At 35.6% G+C, this 17,563-nt stretch overlaps 1 protein-coding gene across 1 annotated transcript; it reads right to left on the reverse strand.

The window, feature by feature from the left end:
- Positions 1-968: 968 nt before the first annotated feature.
- Positions 969-9,447, reverse strand: LOC104901439 (tRNA (guanine(9)-N1)-methyltransferase). Its single transcript, XM_010689023.4, has 3 exons — positions 8,594-9,447; positions 7,566-7,925; positions 969-1,423 (listed from the first exon to the last, which is right to left on the reverse strand). Exons 1-3 carry the CDS (start codon positions 9,035-9,037, stop codon positions 1,148-1,150), a joined length of 1,080 nt encoding a protein of 359 aa, XP_010687325.1. The 5' UTR covers positions 9,038-9,447; the 3' UTR covers positions 969-1,147.
- Between the last annotated feature and the right edge of the window lie 8,116 nt (positions 9,448-17,563).

A 17,563-nucleotide genomic window follows, 5' to 3' on the forward strand; every position in this document is an offset into this window, starting at 1 on the left:
CGAAGATTAATTGAGTATCTAATTATCTATTATATAAAATTATAAAAAGATAGTATTTAGAAAATATATGTAAAGACAAATTCAACATATGTATACTAACATTGCAATTTATATATATGTCGAAAAATATGGTTAAAATAAAATTTACGAATAGTACAAATTCCAAAATGGAGCATCTACCTAATAATAGGGGGAGTAGTAATTATGATGAAATAGTTAAACAAATTATACTAGTACTAATTTACAATATACAGGTCGGATTAATGTTAAATTTTTCCAATTAATTTATTAAATAAATTGCATTTAGGTTAAATGATTGTAAATCTGTTCATAATAGACCCAAACACCAACTTAACATCACATATTTGTCAGCTCTAATCGTTCCTATCGAGACTTTGTTTCTAATATTAGAAGGGGTCCTTGGTACCAGATTCTCCAATGGGGCTGTTGTGGATTAACGACCTTTAGGATTCTATAAGAGACTGGCAAGTTAACGACCTCAGTTACCACTAAATCACAAAATTTCAGCTCCAATCTATCCTAATGGATGCCACACTAGATTTTTTAGAGGTAAAAAACACAACTCATTACTAGAAGTGTCATATAACTTGAATTCGATAATTCGAAAAGGAACTTTGCAGTTCACTCAGAAAAGAATGATCATTGTCAATCTCAAAAAATTTATTTTCAATATCAAAATATATGGAATAACTATCTCCCTTTCTATAAGTAAAAAAGTATCATCCAAGATGAAATTCCCAAACGAGCCACAGACTCTTCTAAGCCGAGACCCCTTCTAAAAGGGGTATGAACACGAGAGCCCTTCTTGGGAAAGCAATGGAAATACATACCCCTTGACAAAAACCAATGCTTTCTGGGTCATATTTCTTGTTTGGATGTTCCTTCGCCTTAATCCATAGCATGTTCCTGATCGCGAGAACATTGTTCCACATCTCACAATAAATACATTGAAGAAAATCAGATGAAACTAAAAGATATTGATGTTTGATTACAAGATCCTGCCAGATGAGTGAAGTTGATCCAAAACTTAGCCCCACCAAAAGGGGAGAAGGGGGGGGGGGGGGGGAAGGGAAGGGTTAATATGAAAATACAACAAAGGCAAAAAGAAAAAGAAATTGGTCGCTATTTAAACGATATCTTCCTTCAGTATGGTAATATTATCCATCTCGCATTCACCATTTACCACTTCTCTTTCGTTCGCCTCCATATCCGTTTCAGACAATTTAATTTTCTTTTGGCTATTATCCTCTGTTTTCTCCTCATCTTCTAATTCTTTATTATGATCATCTGAGCCAGCTTCACATCGTTTCCTCTGAGGAATCACCTGAAAGAAAGATGACTTCCAGTCTCTCATCTCCAGATACTTGAGAAGTATCTCTACCACTTGGTTTACCGTGAGAACCTGCAGATATACAGATAAACTGTCACAAGACAGAAAACAGTATAAATATTTAGCTTTTCATTAGGAGAACTTCCGGGTTCCATATGCCATCCTTATTACTGTGTCTAGAGGTGCTAGTGAATTGGAGTCCATGTCTTTTTGCAACACCCTTCCCAAATTATTGCAAGCATGCTTTATTCCAAAATGAGATATGTCATCACATTATGGCTATGAAACTACAGGCATCAACATTGTTCACGTTTAGCTATTACAGAACAGCAGCTATTTCCCCAACATGTTTGACATATATGGACTTATGAAAAGCTTATATGACTAGCTTGGGATTTTTTTTCCACACCAAGATAAATTGATAGGTTTTCCCTATAAAATCTGCAGTTAGTTACTACTCTATCAAGTATCATATCTCTTTAAATGGTAGTGTGCTTGGTTATTCAAAAAAAATGGTAAGGAGCGTTCGTGCAGATTTTGAACTTTGGTGTTGACATTTTTGAACCACGAATAACCAAGCACACTACTAATAGTAGCAAAATGGAGAATCAAAGTCTTGTTGATAAGATCCACGAGGATGATGAGAGTAGTCTTATTTTGGTACAGTCTACTTCATACAACTGTAGCTCTATCTCATCCTCTCCACATGATTAAGGATGCCTTATTCTGCTTCCCAAGAAGCATTGTGAAGATGGTCACTTGCACATAATTTCTTTACACAAAGTACTGCAAGGATTCCCGATTATAGTCTAGAGTTACCTACTTGTTGATACGTGCCAAGGAAATAAGAGGGCCTAAATGTTTAAGAAAAGAGCTGCAGGGTTCAGAACAATGCAGCAATAGGTAAACTAAACATACATGACTGCTTCTAAGCAATTTAGCAGCAACTTCAGGGGACTAATAAAAAGGACGGTTTCAGTGAGTCCACTCCTCCAAGCAAAACATAGCAGGCTAGAGCAAAAAAAAAGGGGAAAAAAATCACAATAAGATGAAAACCCATATATGGTTTTGATAGCTCTCGTTTGGGTTCCTATGAATGACGGCTGTACTTTGGGTACTTATGCTTTGATGCAGGTACCTGGACTTAAGCATTTTACCATAACTTGAGATAAAAAAAAAATGTCCTGAAACATAGCCTTCTATTGTTCTTTCAAATATTGAACCAGATGCTAACCGGGGACAGGATTTCCAGGTTCAACATCAGAATTTCTCAAACCATCTAATACATCTAGCTCGACTGGAATCAATACAAGTTGCAGACCTCAGGCCTCGATTAAAGAGCAGATCAAGTATGACACGTTAACATTAAAGCTAGAAGTTACCGCAGTGCAGAAAATAAATCAGTATGATGTTCTTCTTCATCAAGCTTAGACTTGTTTTTGCACCCTTGGCCCACTTCTAGCTCAAGTCTCTTGTTATAGCCTGTTGTAGATAGTTCGTTCAGTTCTGGCAAATCTATGGTAATCCAAAATTCCAATTTGAAATAATCAACTGTTACCAGTATCTCTACTTCCCAGTTCAACTTGCTGTTAGACAAGGAAAGCCTTCCTGTTCTCAATTTACAGAAACCTCTCAGATGAGAATTTGAAATTTTTGAAAAATCTGTTTGAAAATAGCCAGCAGATCGCCAGCATAAAATATAATTACAAAGGCGTTAAATGTCTGGGTAGTAATGGCAGTATGACCTAAGAGAGTGCTATACTGCAAAGTGGCTCCCAAATCTATGTCTGCACTTATTATTTGTAAGCTCGGGCAACTGTGAATAACACAAACAGTTGCCCCAGTACAAGTGCAAATCAAAAGGTTTACCATTTACCACATCTTACATAGTACAAAAAGTTGTCATATACAGAAGCACCAAAATGGAACTCTGCTAGTATCGTAGTAATATATAAGTGACTCCCATAATCTATCTTTGCACTTCTATTCTTCCAAGCCTAAGAAACTGTCAGTTCAACAGTCGGTGTCTGAGAAGTACAAGAACAACTTTAAAGACAATTTCACCAACAATTCAAAGCGCAGTCACATCAATTATACCAAGTTGAAAACATCTTGTATTTCAAAATTCTTTTCTTTCATAAAAGCCAAAATAGGAGATGCGAGCACCACGATTGATGCTCATCTCATATCAAATTTAAAAATTGAGAAGGGGCCTTGATGTCCAGGATCAGCTTCACTATACATTTTTGTTAAAGAAAATTAGGGCAAGAAGACAGCTGCACACTGATTTGAAATAGTGCTTTTCAACACCACAACTTCTATTAACACAAGAAATTACAATTTAGTGAAATCTCCAACCAAACCCTCAGATATTGCCTCAAAGAGAGATGAAAATAAAACTTGGCTGCTTCGTTACAAGTGCCCTAGTTGACACAGATTTGGAGTTGCCTTTCTGTGGCACTCCATTCAGAACATATCCTGAATGTTGTTTCAATATATGACAAATGCTCACAAAGGAAAGGTTTTCCACGTTCAACATCAGAATTTCTGAAAAATACATCTAGTTTGACTGGAATCAAAAAGTTGCAGAGCTCAGGACTAGATTGTAGAGCAGATTAGATATGACATTAGAGCTAGAAGTTATCACAGTGCAGAATATGAATCCTTGCAATGTTCTTTGAATTCTAATGCTTAATGTAGATTTTCAAGCCTGGGTTTATTTTGCTCCTTGCTACAACTTGGCCCACTTCTAGATCAAGTATCTTTGTCATAGCCTACTGTAAATAATTTGTTCAGTTCTAGCAAACCTATGGTAATTTAGCTTTCCAATTTGAGATAATCAACTGTTACCAGTTCCACTGGCTGTTTCACAAGGAAAGCCTATATGCTCTACTAGTCTTCTATGCACGCGATGCGTGCGTCCATTTTTTGAGTCTATTCTTAATAAATTTCATCAAAATATAATTATAGAAGTGCGATTTATAATTATTTTTATTCAAACTACCGTAATCTATATAGTTTTTAGAAATTGAGATAAACATTTAGATGTAAAGTTTTGTAGTCAAATTAAATTTGTAATTTTTTTTTTATTGAGTAATCATTTTTCTCATTATGTCAAGTTACGTTGTTAATGCTTATTTAGTTTATTATTGGAATTTTTGACCCGTCTTTAAATTAGGAACGGATATAATTGCACAAAATCTGAATATCTATATAAATATATATATTTAGCTAAGGATAAAAAAGACATTTCATTAACACCATAGCTCCCCCTTGACTTATATAATAGAGATATTTACACAAACCAGTCCGACAGAAAATTGAAATTCTTAAAAACCTCTGTTTGAAAATGAGTATAGTTAATGTGACCAGCTGATCATTGGTATAAATATATAATTAAAAATAAAAGGGCACAAAGTACCACATTTAAGCCTCTCTTTAAGGGTGTAATGTGTGGGTAGTAATGGCAGTATAACCTAAGAGAGTCCTATACTGCAAAGTGGCTCCCAAATCTATATCTGCACTTATTATTTGTAAGCTTAGGCAACAGTGGATCACACAAACAGTTGCCCCATTACAAGTGCAATTTAAAAGGGTTACCACATCTTAGATTGTACAAAAACTTGTTTTTCTTTGGCAGAAACTGTCCAAAGATACAAGCAGAACAGCAAAAAATTAGTTCAGAAAAGAGCAAGCTTTGGTTACTATCATATAAAAAAGCTCCTACAATTAAAATCTGCAAGTAGTAACGCGCTAACGGCAGTATAATTATATATGAGCACTGCGCAAAGAAGTGGCTCTTGTGATCCATCTTTGCACTTGTAAGCTTAAGGAACTGTCAGTGCCTCAGAGAGTCAGAGTACATGCACATTTTTAGAGGGAATAATATCAATAATTTAATATAGGGTCACATCAATGATACCAGGTTGAAACATCTTATATTTCAAAATTCATTTCTTTTGTGAAAGCCACTAGGAGATGCAAGCACTACTATTGATGCTCATAAGTTATGTCATACCAATTAAAAAATGATAAGGGGCCTTGATGTCCAGGATCAGCTTCACTAGAGATATTTTTTAGATGATTGGGGAAGAAAGACAGTTACAAACAGATCTTTTATAGTGATTATAATCCCCACAACCCATTTTCACACAACAGATGACAATTTGGTGAAATCTCCAACCAAACTCTCAATTATTTCTCAAAGAGATGTGTAATAAAAACTTGTTATAGAACACCCGAGTGGTAATGGATGTTGGAGTTTTCTTTCCGAAAAACCTTGTTAGTTGTTACAGAACACGAAGATAAAAATCATGCCTTTCTCACCACATCGTCCATTGACGTCGACTCACCGCATCAGAAATTCTTTTCTCAATAGGGTTTTTCTTTTGTCAAGATTGGCCAGAAACCCATCAACTATGTAATTACTGGAAGTCTGATACATATTATTTCAAATATTAGTTCATCTACAAATGTATAACCTAGAATATTATGATAGGTTTGGTCATATCTTGTTGAATGAATACTTCTGAAACTAAAAAAGCACATGAGATTAGAATTCCCTTTAATAAGAATTTTCGGAAAAAAAAAAAGTGACCCCACGTTGGCCAGAATTTGTTCCATTCACCTGTAGCAAGCCGCTTCCATGGCAAAGACCATTACTGCAAACTCGACCGTGTCCGTGATTCTGAAAAATATTAATCTTCTCTCACGCAATTAACTAACCCTAATGGCCTCTAATTATGAGCCTGGAATATCTTCCTAACACTTCTAACTATAAGAAGCTAAGCTACTTTACTAACATTCTTTCACATAACAATCATTAAACCAAAGATACTTCCACGTCTCGCTGCCTGCGACGCATAGCCTGGCCATGTGTTATTTCTGTCTCCTTGCTGCTACATAGGCATAACCATGCATATTACTATTAGCATGGTTGCCAGTGCTTCTATTAGTCGACATTCTTGTAATGATATTGCCATAACAACCTTCTCCGGGTTAAAACAGCAACATTGCAGCCACATTTCAGTCCATTACGCCATCGTGTTAACAATGTTGCATTTACCATTATTCAGTTTGTTATTCAATATATACAATGGTGAAGAAGATAGGTGAAGACTCTTTGTGGTTATTTACTTGGTGTACAAAATTTGTTATAAGTTTACGATTGGCTTGATGGCTGCTAGGCCTAATGTATTGCTCATTATTTATGATATCATAAACCTTTGTTGGCCCATTTGTTGGTACTTGCCAGACGAAAGACCAGACAAGAAAAGGATGCTCTCAAGAAATTGCGAAAGGAAAGGTCGACCAAACAAAAGCATGGGACAAGATCATAAGGTAAGACCAGGATCTTTTACAGCTCAAGATGGATAAGACCCTTATTAGGAAGCAGTGGTATGTAAAGATTAAGTAGCTAACTCCAAGTCCATATCTTTTTCCTTGAATTTAAGGATATACCTTTTACTCGACTGCCTTTATCTTTCACCTCTTTAGTTTCATCTATAATTTTACTTGGTATCATTTTTATCTTATATGTTATTTCACCTAGTAATATGTCTATTTAATCGTTAATGCTATTGTCATTGTAGATATTGATATTTATATTGCCTTTGAGTTTTCCTTTTCTTTGTTATACTAATATATTCTAAATGAAATATTTTTCATATCATTGCTCATCGAATCTATTTTCAAAGAAGTTTTTATGTTCTCTTTCATTATGTAAGTAGCTTATATATCTCTTTTTTTTCCGTTTTCCCTGTGGGTGCATCTGAAACCGTGTATCCAAAAGCATTTGACAAGTTAGGCTGAGACATATCTTAGGGTAAAGGCGTTCTTTCTGCTGTTCTGTAGAGATCGCCACCTTTGTCCCATATCTTAGAGTGACGGTATTTGTTCTGAATAGAATTATATGCATGTTGTGGCTATTGAACGAACTTTCATCCGCCACTAAACTTGGAAAATCTCTTAAAAAGTTTAAACAATGCAAGTTATGTCAGACAACTCATACGTGAAATGAAATATAACTTCAGTAAAAATGACAAGCTTAAAGCCTACTAAACATGTCTTCATGCCAAATGCAGAGACATACTTCAATTCACCAACGAGTGAGAAGAAAGTGGATCAGAAACAGGCTCGTGCAAAGCTATTCATCAGCCTACACAAAAGAAACAGGCTTATGCAAAGTCGGGGGTTGAACTACTTTGATACTGACCTGTGAGCTACACATCTTCAAGTAATTCCCAATAGGAAGCCTTGCTGCTTGGATACCTTGTTCTTGAGCTTTCTTCATTGTTAGTCCTTTCCACCTATTCCGATCTACCAAACCACCAATGATATATATTTTCTTGGGGTCTAAATCATCCAAAATGGTCTCTGCATCAGCAGTTAGATAAACCAGACTCTCTTTCTGCTCTTGCAAAGCTTCAATATAAGATCGCTTTTCCTTCTCGATGATCCACTTGTCAAAACCTGGAAGTCTCTGCAAATGGCTTTCCATATTACCTTCACATCCCGTCAACCAAAGATGGCCTGGGGAAGTGCACCTACCATTAACTGCATAGCAATACATTATCTGCAGTTTGCATTAATTAATTGATAGTGTTCAGGAAAAGGAAGCGCAGTTTTACAAAACCAAAATTGGGAAAACATAATTCATCATTGCAGGAAATCAAAGGAAATGGAATGGCACCAAGGCTCTGGTTATTCCATGCTTCTTTGTCATTAATTTCACATAAATAGGAAATACAAGCAAAGTTGCAAAATTTCGGTATCACAGAGCTTTCCACACACTATTCTACATTCCTGATTCCTGATTCCTGATTCCTCCGTTCTAATATAAGTGAAACACTTCTCTCAAAAAGCTTTCACATAAAATAGAGAAGTGTTTCGCTTATTTCAGAATGGAGAAAGTATATCTTTTGGCAATCTATACTATTCTATTGAAAGGCATTGTCAACAATGTTCGCCCGCTACCTGAGACTCCTCCTTAGCAAAGACACAAACACAAGTGACTGAATTGTGGCATTGTACTTCCTTACCTTCTAACCTAAATTGAATAGTGATATGAAATATTGAACATAGAGCAATGAAGCAATACAAACAAATGAAACAAAGAGTGAAATGCAAATTAAGATCAAAACCACATAATTCATCAACTTTTAGAAAAAAGCAAAAAAAAATTTAAAGGTTACCCAGGTAATACTTTAACAAGTTAAACAAAAAAAATAAAAATTGCAATACCTGTTGAACAAGGCTGTTAAGTTCATTAGGGGTCATAAGATGAGAGAATTCAAGATCAATAACAATATTTTGACCATGAATTTTAGCCAAAGAAAGGCGGTCGAGCTTTTTTTCTCTCTCCTCTGACCTTTTCTCCATTCTCTCCTTTCTGACCCCTCTTCTTGACTCAATTAACTTGAGCTTTTCTTCTTCGGAAGAAATGGCGGAGAGTTTATCCGCCCATTCTTTCTGCTTACGCTCTTTCTCTCTCCTCTTGTGCTCTTTTGCTTCGGCCTTCTTCTCTGCCTTCTTTACCTCGTATTTTTGCTGCTTTAAAAGCTTTTTCTGGGCGCGTTTTGATAGAGTTTGGGTTTCAGGTGAGGGTGAGGTTGAGGTTGTATTAGTCGAGGGCTTTGCGGCAATGGCTTCCATTGTCTGTGAATCGCATTCGCTGGTTTCCTCCATTTTTGTGTGTTTTTGGGGGGAGCTGTTGGAGCGAGAGTGAGAAAAGAGTGTGCACGTCTAGTATCCTAAATGCTTGAGCGTCGGTACTAGGAGCCAGGACTCAGGAGGGAGGGGATGTGCGGGTCTAGTAAGAATCGAACCTAGACCTGAAAATTTTCATGTGTGAATATATCTAAAATGCATTCTAAATTTTTGTGCTTTTTTTTTTTGGAAACCATCTTTTAAAAGTGTTATTTTGTGAGAAACAACTTGATAATTTATTTTAATGTGTTAGATATGGCTAAGGGTAAGGTCCGGACTCGGGAGTCTTGAATGTATCTAAAATGGATTTTAAATTTTGAGTTTTTTTCTTTTGTCTAAACAATTTTTTAAAATTATCATTTTGTGAGAAACAATCGTATAATTTTTTTTTTTGAGAAATAACTTTTAAACTCTAATTTCTTGTCAGATCAGACCCATCAACCATTTTCCGACATTGACTTGATTTTTCCAGTTTTGACTTGATTTTTTTGTCCTTGACTTTTTTTACCCCCTATCCTCTCTTTTATTTGTCTTGTAGTTTAATTTTACTCCAATTTCTTTCTTATATAACTACTTCTTCCCTCTCTTCCACACTTAACCACTTCTTCACACACCCCAAAATCCAAAATTTCCCAAAAAAATCCCTAAATCTAACGACAAGTAACCTCTTTGTTAAGTTAATTAGTTGAATGTTAGTTGGTATTTTGGAACTAGTGCCAATTAACTATTGGTTTTTGGAACTAATAGTAGGAAAATTTTGGATTTGGTGTGTGGAAAGAAGTGGTTAAGTGTGGAAGAGAGGGCATAAATGGTTATATAAGAAAGAACTTGGAGAAAGAGAGGGAATGGGGTTAAAAAAGTCAAGGCCGGAAAAATCAAGTCGGTGTCAGAAAATGGTCGAGGGGTCTGATCTGAAAAGAAAATAGAGTTTAAAAGTTGTTTCTTAAAAAAAAATTATGAGGTTTTTTTATCACAAAATGACACTTTTAAAAGGTTGATTCTGACAAAAAACTCTAAAATTTTTCAATTGTTTTTGTTACAAGTCTTTTTTTTATGGTACACATTTTCGAAATCAGCATAATTTTTTTTTTTTACACAAAGCATCAAAAAAGGCCTACATCAGTCAACGGAGTCCATTTGGTGAAGTGTGTGTTTCATCAATTTGGGACAAAGTTTATCTTAAGTCAAATAAGTTTGGTATACCGATCGAAAGGTGATCAATCCAAATACAAAATTCAAAGTTTGGATTAACATAACAATTCCAAAGCATTTTTTTATATGTTTTTTTTAATTGTAGAATGTTGAGGTTATGAATATAATCGCTTAATGATCATAGCAAACTATATGACTAAATTTGTTTATTAAGTGTTTTTACTGGACATTAGTTGGCTTGGTATATTATCCTTATCCTTTTTTTTTTTTTGATCAGGAGAGAAAGCTAGGAGGTGTCTACAACAAGAGACACCCCCTAAAACATCCTGAAAGATGATTACAAGATACAACATACAAACAGCAAGGCAAGCGAGAAGAAGAAAAAGGAGCATAAAGGAACACTTGTGGAAGTTCCGCCGCGGCTAACACCTTCACCCCAGGTCCAATCGAGTGAAACCCATCACGGGCGGCAAGACAAACACCACAAAACCGAGATAGCTCCAAAAGCTTCTCAAGTGACAACCATACCTTGGATCGTCACCAACCACATAGACGAAAGAAACACCGGCGACGTGAACACTCACGAACCACCACGAACAAACTGAACCCAAACCGCGAACAACCATTCCCAAATTGACTGATTTTAGAAATGGCGAAAGCTAATCAAGAGGCTAGAAAACCAAGAGTCCGATAAAGGACAAGAAAATTTGGGTAAGTAGACAAAGCTAAGCCATAACAATGACTAGATCTAGGAGGAAAAGAAGAAAGAGGAGGCTAGGGTTTCAAATTCTAAAGAAATTGATTTGGGAGTTAGGGTTTTCTTTTGGGAGGAAGCTAAGGGGTTTTTTCTAGAGAGAAGGCAGAGCCTCTCTCTCTAGAAAAAACATTTACTATTTTCGTTATATTATCCTTATCCTTAACAATATAAAAAGAGGGGGTATACCGATCCGAACAAAACTCTACTTTGTAAGAGAGGTTGTTTGGTTTGGTCCAAACCGACAGTTTTGCAAGTGGGTGAAGCTCTTTTGCCGTGATGTTATGGTACATGTATTTGGCCCACAAAAGCAAAATAAAAAAACTGGGAAATTTTCCTGAGGTATCCTTGAGGTTTGGCTTAATTTTCAAAATACCCTTATTAAATTTTTGAAGTTCAAAGTTTAAGTTTCAAGGGGACCTTTGTAAATAAATTTACTTGAATTTCGGTGTATGATAAGGGTATTTTGGGCCCAAACACAAAGTTCAGGGGTATTTGAGAAATTCCCCCAAATGTGAGGAGTAATTTGAGGATCACGTCAAACCTCAAGGATACCTGAGGAAATTTCCCAAAAACTATAGAATTTCCATTCTCAAATCTCTACTTGCAGGTTCTTGCGCCTCGTAAAAATTTCTTAGATTGCTACTTTCATGAAAGTTTGAAAGCTGAAGAATTGGAATTGCAGCTCAGTTATTGACCACTAAAAATTTCATGCACTCGAATGAAAACATAATTTAATTATTAAACAAAGGAGAAGAGAGCACTAACTTTAGGATAACAATAGTAAGATCTCGAAATAGGAAATTATGTTACTCAAACTTTGTAAAAGTTAAAATACTAAAAGAATTGGTTTTGATATCAAGAATTGATAGGAATAATCCTAATTTTTATTTATCTTTTAAAAATAATCCCATATTAATGTTATTTAGGTATAATCTAAACTATAATTTTTATGGTACATAGAAAATGAGCAATATGGTGTATTTTGAGAAGGTCAAATCCTAAAGGTTCGAATTATTTCAAAAAAAATCCAAAGGGTATTGTTTGATAAGATGAGTGAAATTTTTCAATCTTTTTGCTAAATAAGTAAGATGTATTAATCACAAAAAAAAATATACACCTAAAACATACCACTATGAAGAAACCAACTAGGTTGTACCTTCATACTAGAAGTAGCTGAAAACGACTATATATTATCTTCCTTTTAAATTGTCCTAGTGCTGTTAGTTTGGTTGAAAACCGATGGTTAAACTACAAACTAATGACCAACTGAACTGAATAAACAGAACTGAATTGACCCATAACTGAAAACATAAAAACCGATAAGTCAATCAGATTAAAGTAAACTGCAATTAACTAAACGAAACTAAAATTCAACTGAAAACAAATTAAACTAAAATTAACAGCACGGAAAACCGATTTAAACTGAATTGAACTGAAAATGAACTGAATTTAACTGAAAATTGTTTCAAACTATTTTTAACTGAAACTGAATCAAATTGTTTTTTACTCAACTATATAAAACTGGATAAACTGTTTTAAAGTGAATCGAACCAAACTGAATTAAACTATACAGAATGAAATTGTCTCAAACTGAACTGTTTCAAAATGTAACAACTAATTTCATAATTTTTTTAGTTTACCTAAATTATTGGTGTACAATGACATGAGTTAGGGGTGTTAACGAGCCGAACCGAAACCGAACATGTGCAGGCTCGGCTCGGCTTGGCTTAAAAATATTTGAGGTTCAGCTCTGCTTGAGCTCGTAGCTCGTCGAGCTTAAAAATTTAAACCCAAGCTTCCAAAGCAAAACTTTCAGATATTAAAAAAAAGTTCAGCAAAAATTTCATCCATCAGGCTTTTGATAAAAATACAGCCCATAATTTTGCCTAAATTAAACTACTATGTAAGTCAAATAGTCATGCCCAATAAATAAACTAGGCCAAAACTTCTATTGATCTTTGGCGCTCTCCCTCTTTATCTGCATGCCTTTTAAATGCAAGAGGTTCACTCTTTCCTTTTATTCCTCACCGATGTAGGACTTCCAAAATTTCACATAACAAAACTTGCCAAACACACGCTGCACTTTACTACTTCAGGATCTACTTCACTGAAGTATATGTTGTAGCCTGCATGTTTTATTTTTTCTATTTGTAATATGTAGTTGCTGCCACCTGTAGTAATATCTTTCTTTTTTTTAAACAGATGTAATGTGTTTAATGTTTATATAAATAATTGTAAAAAGATTAAACTAGTTAATTGAAGACTTTATAAATAGTCTAATAATACAAATAAGACATAATCTAAAATGAAGTATTCTGAAAGTTAATAAGATTTTATAATGAAAATAAGGTTGTTTTTTACCTTTTATGTCGATGTGAAAATGGTTTCGAGCTTGTTCACGAACTCTCAAGCCAAACTTAGGGAGGCTCAAGCTCGGCTCGTTTAGGTCTCGAGCCATTCCCGAACCCGAGTCGAGCCCTCTTGAGTCGAGCTTTGATCGAAATTTGACCGAGCCGAACTCGAATAGTTTGCGAGCAACACATGTACCCTCGTTATAATCACTTAGGCATCATATGAACCGTTGTTATAAACATATGAATGTACGATTGTCATTTGTTATAATATTATTAATATATCGAAAGTCGTTATACTAGTTTTATAGTCACTACAAAATTCATATATACCGCATTATGTTTGTTATTGTTATTGATATTATTAGCATTTTTGCTACGTTGCTACTATTACTACTAGTATTTGTATATATTGTTATTGTTATTGTTATTGTTATTGTTAGTATTCATGTTCTTATTTGTGTTACTATTCTCATTATCATCAAAGCTATTTACAAACTTATATACCAATCATAATGCTTATAATAAAAAATCATTTATACAAACCTTGGAATTGTTGTCTACTCGTTATTATACACTATTATATACATTAATATATACTCGAAATGCAATACATCGATCTACTCAGTATACTGATCTAGTTTAGCTTAATGATTACCCACCTACACTGATTTTTGTCACATTGTACTTGTATTAGCTTGTGTTTATCGACTTTAATCATCATTATCATAACTAATTATGATCATGCACCATAATAAACCATCATCACCTTGATCACCGTCAATCATCAATTCATCATTAATAGTTACAAGTCTATATATGCATTGGAAAACTATAGAGAACATAACGTTACATAGTAACATTACAAAGTTATCATACATAAGTACGTTTAGTATCACTAACGTAATTATAATCAACATATAAATGAACAATGACTAGATATTCTATAATGAAGAATTTGAAATTGAAATGTTGAATATCACCCAAATGTACTGTCAAACCTTTGATAAAACAATTTCACAGTAAACTTAGCAACTTTCATATGCGCTTTTGAAGATAAATATAGACACGTCTTTTGAATCTTGATGGTATCGCTGGTTCCAACAAGTTCAATCGATATAACAAAGTCCATTTGGGTTCATTTTTTTTTGGTAATGGATAAGCTTTTGACCTGAAACATGAAGAGATAAAAAGATGCCTATGGCATAACCGATATCAAACTCCACCCAAGTTGATGAGGTTTTTTTAAGAAACTAAAATTAATCAAGTCCAAACTGAAAATAACTGTTTAACTGATAGTAATAGATAAAAAGTCAACTGTTTAAACCAAAATTGTACAGGTCAAACCAAAAGACAATTGTAAACTGAACTGAAAATTGAATTAACTGTATGGATTGAAACTAAAACCGAAAAAGTTTAAATTGAAACAATTAAGCTCGAAAACTGAATTAACTAAACTGAAGTCAACTGAACTGTTTGATTTGAACCAGAACTAGTTAAATGAATTGACATCACTAAATTGTCCCACCATCCACTTTCAACTCTAGACAATATTTTGGGCATATGACTGAAATGATGCGCATCACCAACACTCCCTTCATACTCTGCATCACCTTCTCAGGAAGGCAATCTGTGAGGTTCCACACAACTTCATTTCTAGCCCACCACACAATGTTCACTAAGGCAATAGTAGCAGCAATTACCACTCTCTTTTGGAAGCCCTTCCATCATCTCTAGTAAGAAATTCCAATCAATAGTATTATAGGTGTACGGGAATAATAATGACGCCACCTAAAGCGGTCTTTATTCCCAATTACCTTAATAATAACATATAGGCCCAATACGAGTATGCTCGTTCCTCTATTAGGAATAACTTGTTATATGGCCCGTAGGCCCTAAGAGGCTCATTTACTCTATTTAACCTAATAAGTCACTATTATAAATAGGGGACTAACGGTCAAGGTAAAGGGATCTATATCCACTCCCTACAAATTACACTACTTTCTCTATGATATTGATCCATATTTGGGTACTGACTTGAGCGTCGGAGGCTCCGCCACGGGGACCCACCCCGTGCGTGGAGTTCATCTTGCAGGCACACACTGGCGAGGTTCAAGGATTATTATACATGATGGTCTGGCAAATTGCAATATCAGGTATCCTCTTATTCAATATCGAAACAATTGGCGTTAGAAGGAGGGGGCGATAATTAACTATTGCCCTGGAACCTCACGGGGAAAGAACGGTGTAGACGGATGGAAGATGATACGTAAATTCAATGTTCATCCGTGGTAAATTCTCACGCTACTAATCAATCATAGATTTTACCACTTGTGATTAGCTACTATAAAATATTGGAAAATTGATTGATAATAATCATGATATCATTCCAGTAGCATGCATCAGGTAGAAAGGTTTATCTTCTATCAAAATTCACAATTGGCGATTAAATTTGGATAGAAATCCAATGATAAAGGTGGAGTCTTTGACTTGTTGGCTCCCACGCAAAGAAACAATTATGGCAAACATAGGCAAAATTGAAAACATCGGAAAACGATCTATCATCATCAATATGTTGCTGAAAGTATTGAGTTGTTCTAAGCGACAAGCCCGACAAATATGTATATCAGATAATATATATATATATATATATATATATAAGGAAAATCATGGTCAACAAGAGAGAATTACAACCAAGCTTGTGATCCAATGTTATTGCTCGCAATACTAGACAAACATATAAGATGAATTTGACTCCTCTCAAGATGAAGCTACTGGCCTAGGAGAAGAACTAGGCAGTCTAGGCTCCGGTATATGCTGTTGACTGTTGTTACTTGGACGAGCTTCAGTACAACTATTGCCAAATTTTCAATGGCTTCTCAGTTCTCCCGAGGGCAAGAAGCACAACCTTCACAAACAGAGGACACATATTTAATGAAAAGATAAGTTTTTCTATCTTTCCCCTTATTGTTGATATATGTTGGGCCCTCAATTTTCTGGAATAGGCGGGCTTCTTTGATTATTTTGAATTTACAATTAACGTGGCAGTTTGGCAGAGGAGTGGGAAGACTGAGTCAAGAGACGTTGCTTGGCGTCATGTTGGCAGTTGAGATATGCATGGGATTGTGCTGACGGGGCCCTTACATTTCGGAACGACTAAACGCAGCTGGGGAGATATTTCTGTAGTAGTATATATACATAATTTGTAACCTAGTTTTACTTATGTTCTTTTATCTTCTCCTCCATCGTCTCTCTCTGAACAACCATACTTTTCTCCTCTCTAATATTCTAGTCCATCACATTGTAATCAGCTACTATGTAACTCTACTCAACGTCATATTAGTGGATTGGTGATCAAGAGCATCACCCGCGGTTTTTCCCTTTTGGGTTTTCCGCGTCAACAATTTCTTTTTTCTTTATTTTTATTCTTTACGCAATTCTTTCATTTATCATGTCTTTATTAGTATGATGTTGTTGTTGGCACCTAAACCTTTTTAGTACTTGGTACAAAATCGGCATAAACAATTTGGCGCCCACCGTGGGGCCACAGCAAGATCTTCATACGTTTATTGACAATCCATCTTTTTTTTATTTTTCCATACTCTTCCATCTTTTCGTATTTGCTATGGCAGGACAATGGGTTACCACCCAGGAAGTCATTGACGAACTCAATCGCGTCAAAGCGGAGATGGCGACGTTAAAGGAAAGCTACGTCGCGTCTGCATGGAGATCCAGAGCTTGAAATCCGCCAAGAAGACGTCCAAGGGGCCCAAGCCTCGCAATGTCCGTGGCGTCTCCAGGATGCAAAATCTGGACGGCGAAGGGTTCGAGACCCCAGGAAATCTGTTGATCTCGAAGATGCTGATGATTCAGAAAAGGAAGAGCTGACGGCGCGAGAATGACGGTGCTGACCCTTCGAAAGATTCGCCCAAGGCCGTCTTGATGATCCTATCCAGCAGCGTCTCCAGCAATTAGAAGACATGATCGCCCGTATCCCTGGTGTCCCCAGGCCTATGGAAAAAGCTACTCCTAACAGTTATGCTGATTCTCCTTTTGCAGATCCCATAGCTTGATCGAGGTGCCCAAGAGGTTCTCGTCCCGTCCATGAAGCTGTACGACGGCACCACAGATCCCAACGACCATGTCGCTCAGTACAAGCAAAGAATGATTACCATCTCAATCCCGAAGAATATGCGGGAAGCATGCATGTGCAAGGGATTTGGCTCTACGCTGACTGGGCCAGCT

The sequence above is a fragment of the Beta vulgaris genome, chromosome 8, assembly GCF_026745355.1.
Source record: "Beta vulgaris subsp. vulgaris cultivar EL10 chromosome 8, EL10.2, whole genome shotgun sequence".
NCBI lineage: Eukaryota > Viridiplantae > Streptophyta > Magnoliopsida > Caryophyllales > Amaranthaceae > Beta > Beta vulgaris.

Coding starts and splice junctions, on each gene's coding strand:
- LOC104901439 (XM_010689023.4), bottom strand. CDS start 9,037: ATGGAGGAAACCAGCGAATGCGATTCACAGACAATGGAAGCCATTGCC. Junction 7,926..8,593: donor TTAACAGCCTTGTTCAACAG/GTATTGCAATTT, acceptor TGCAAACTGCAG/ATAATGTATTGCTATGCAGT. Junction 1,424..7,565: donor TGAAGATGTGTAGCTCACAG/GTCAGTATCAAA, acceptor GTATATCTGCAG/GTTCTCACGGTAAACCAAGT.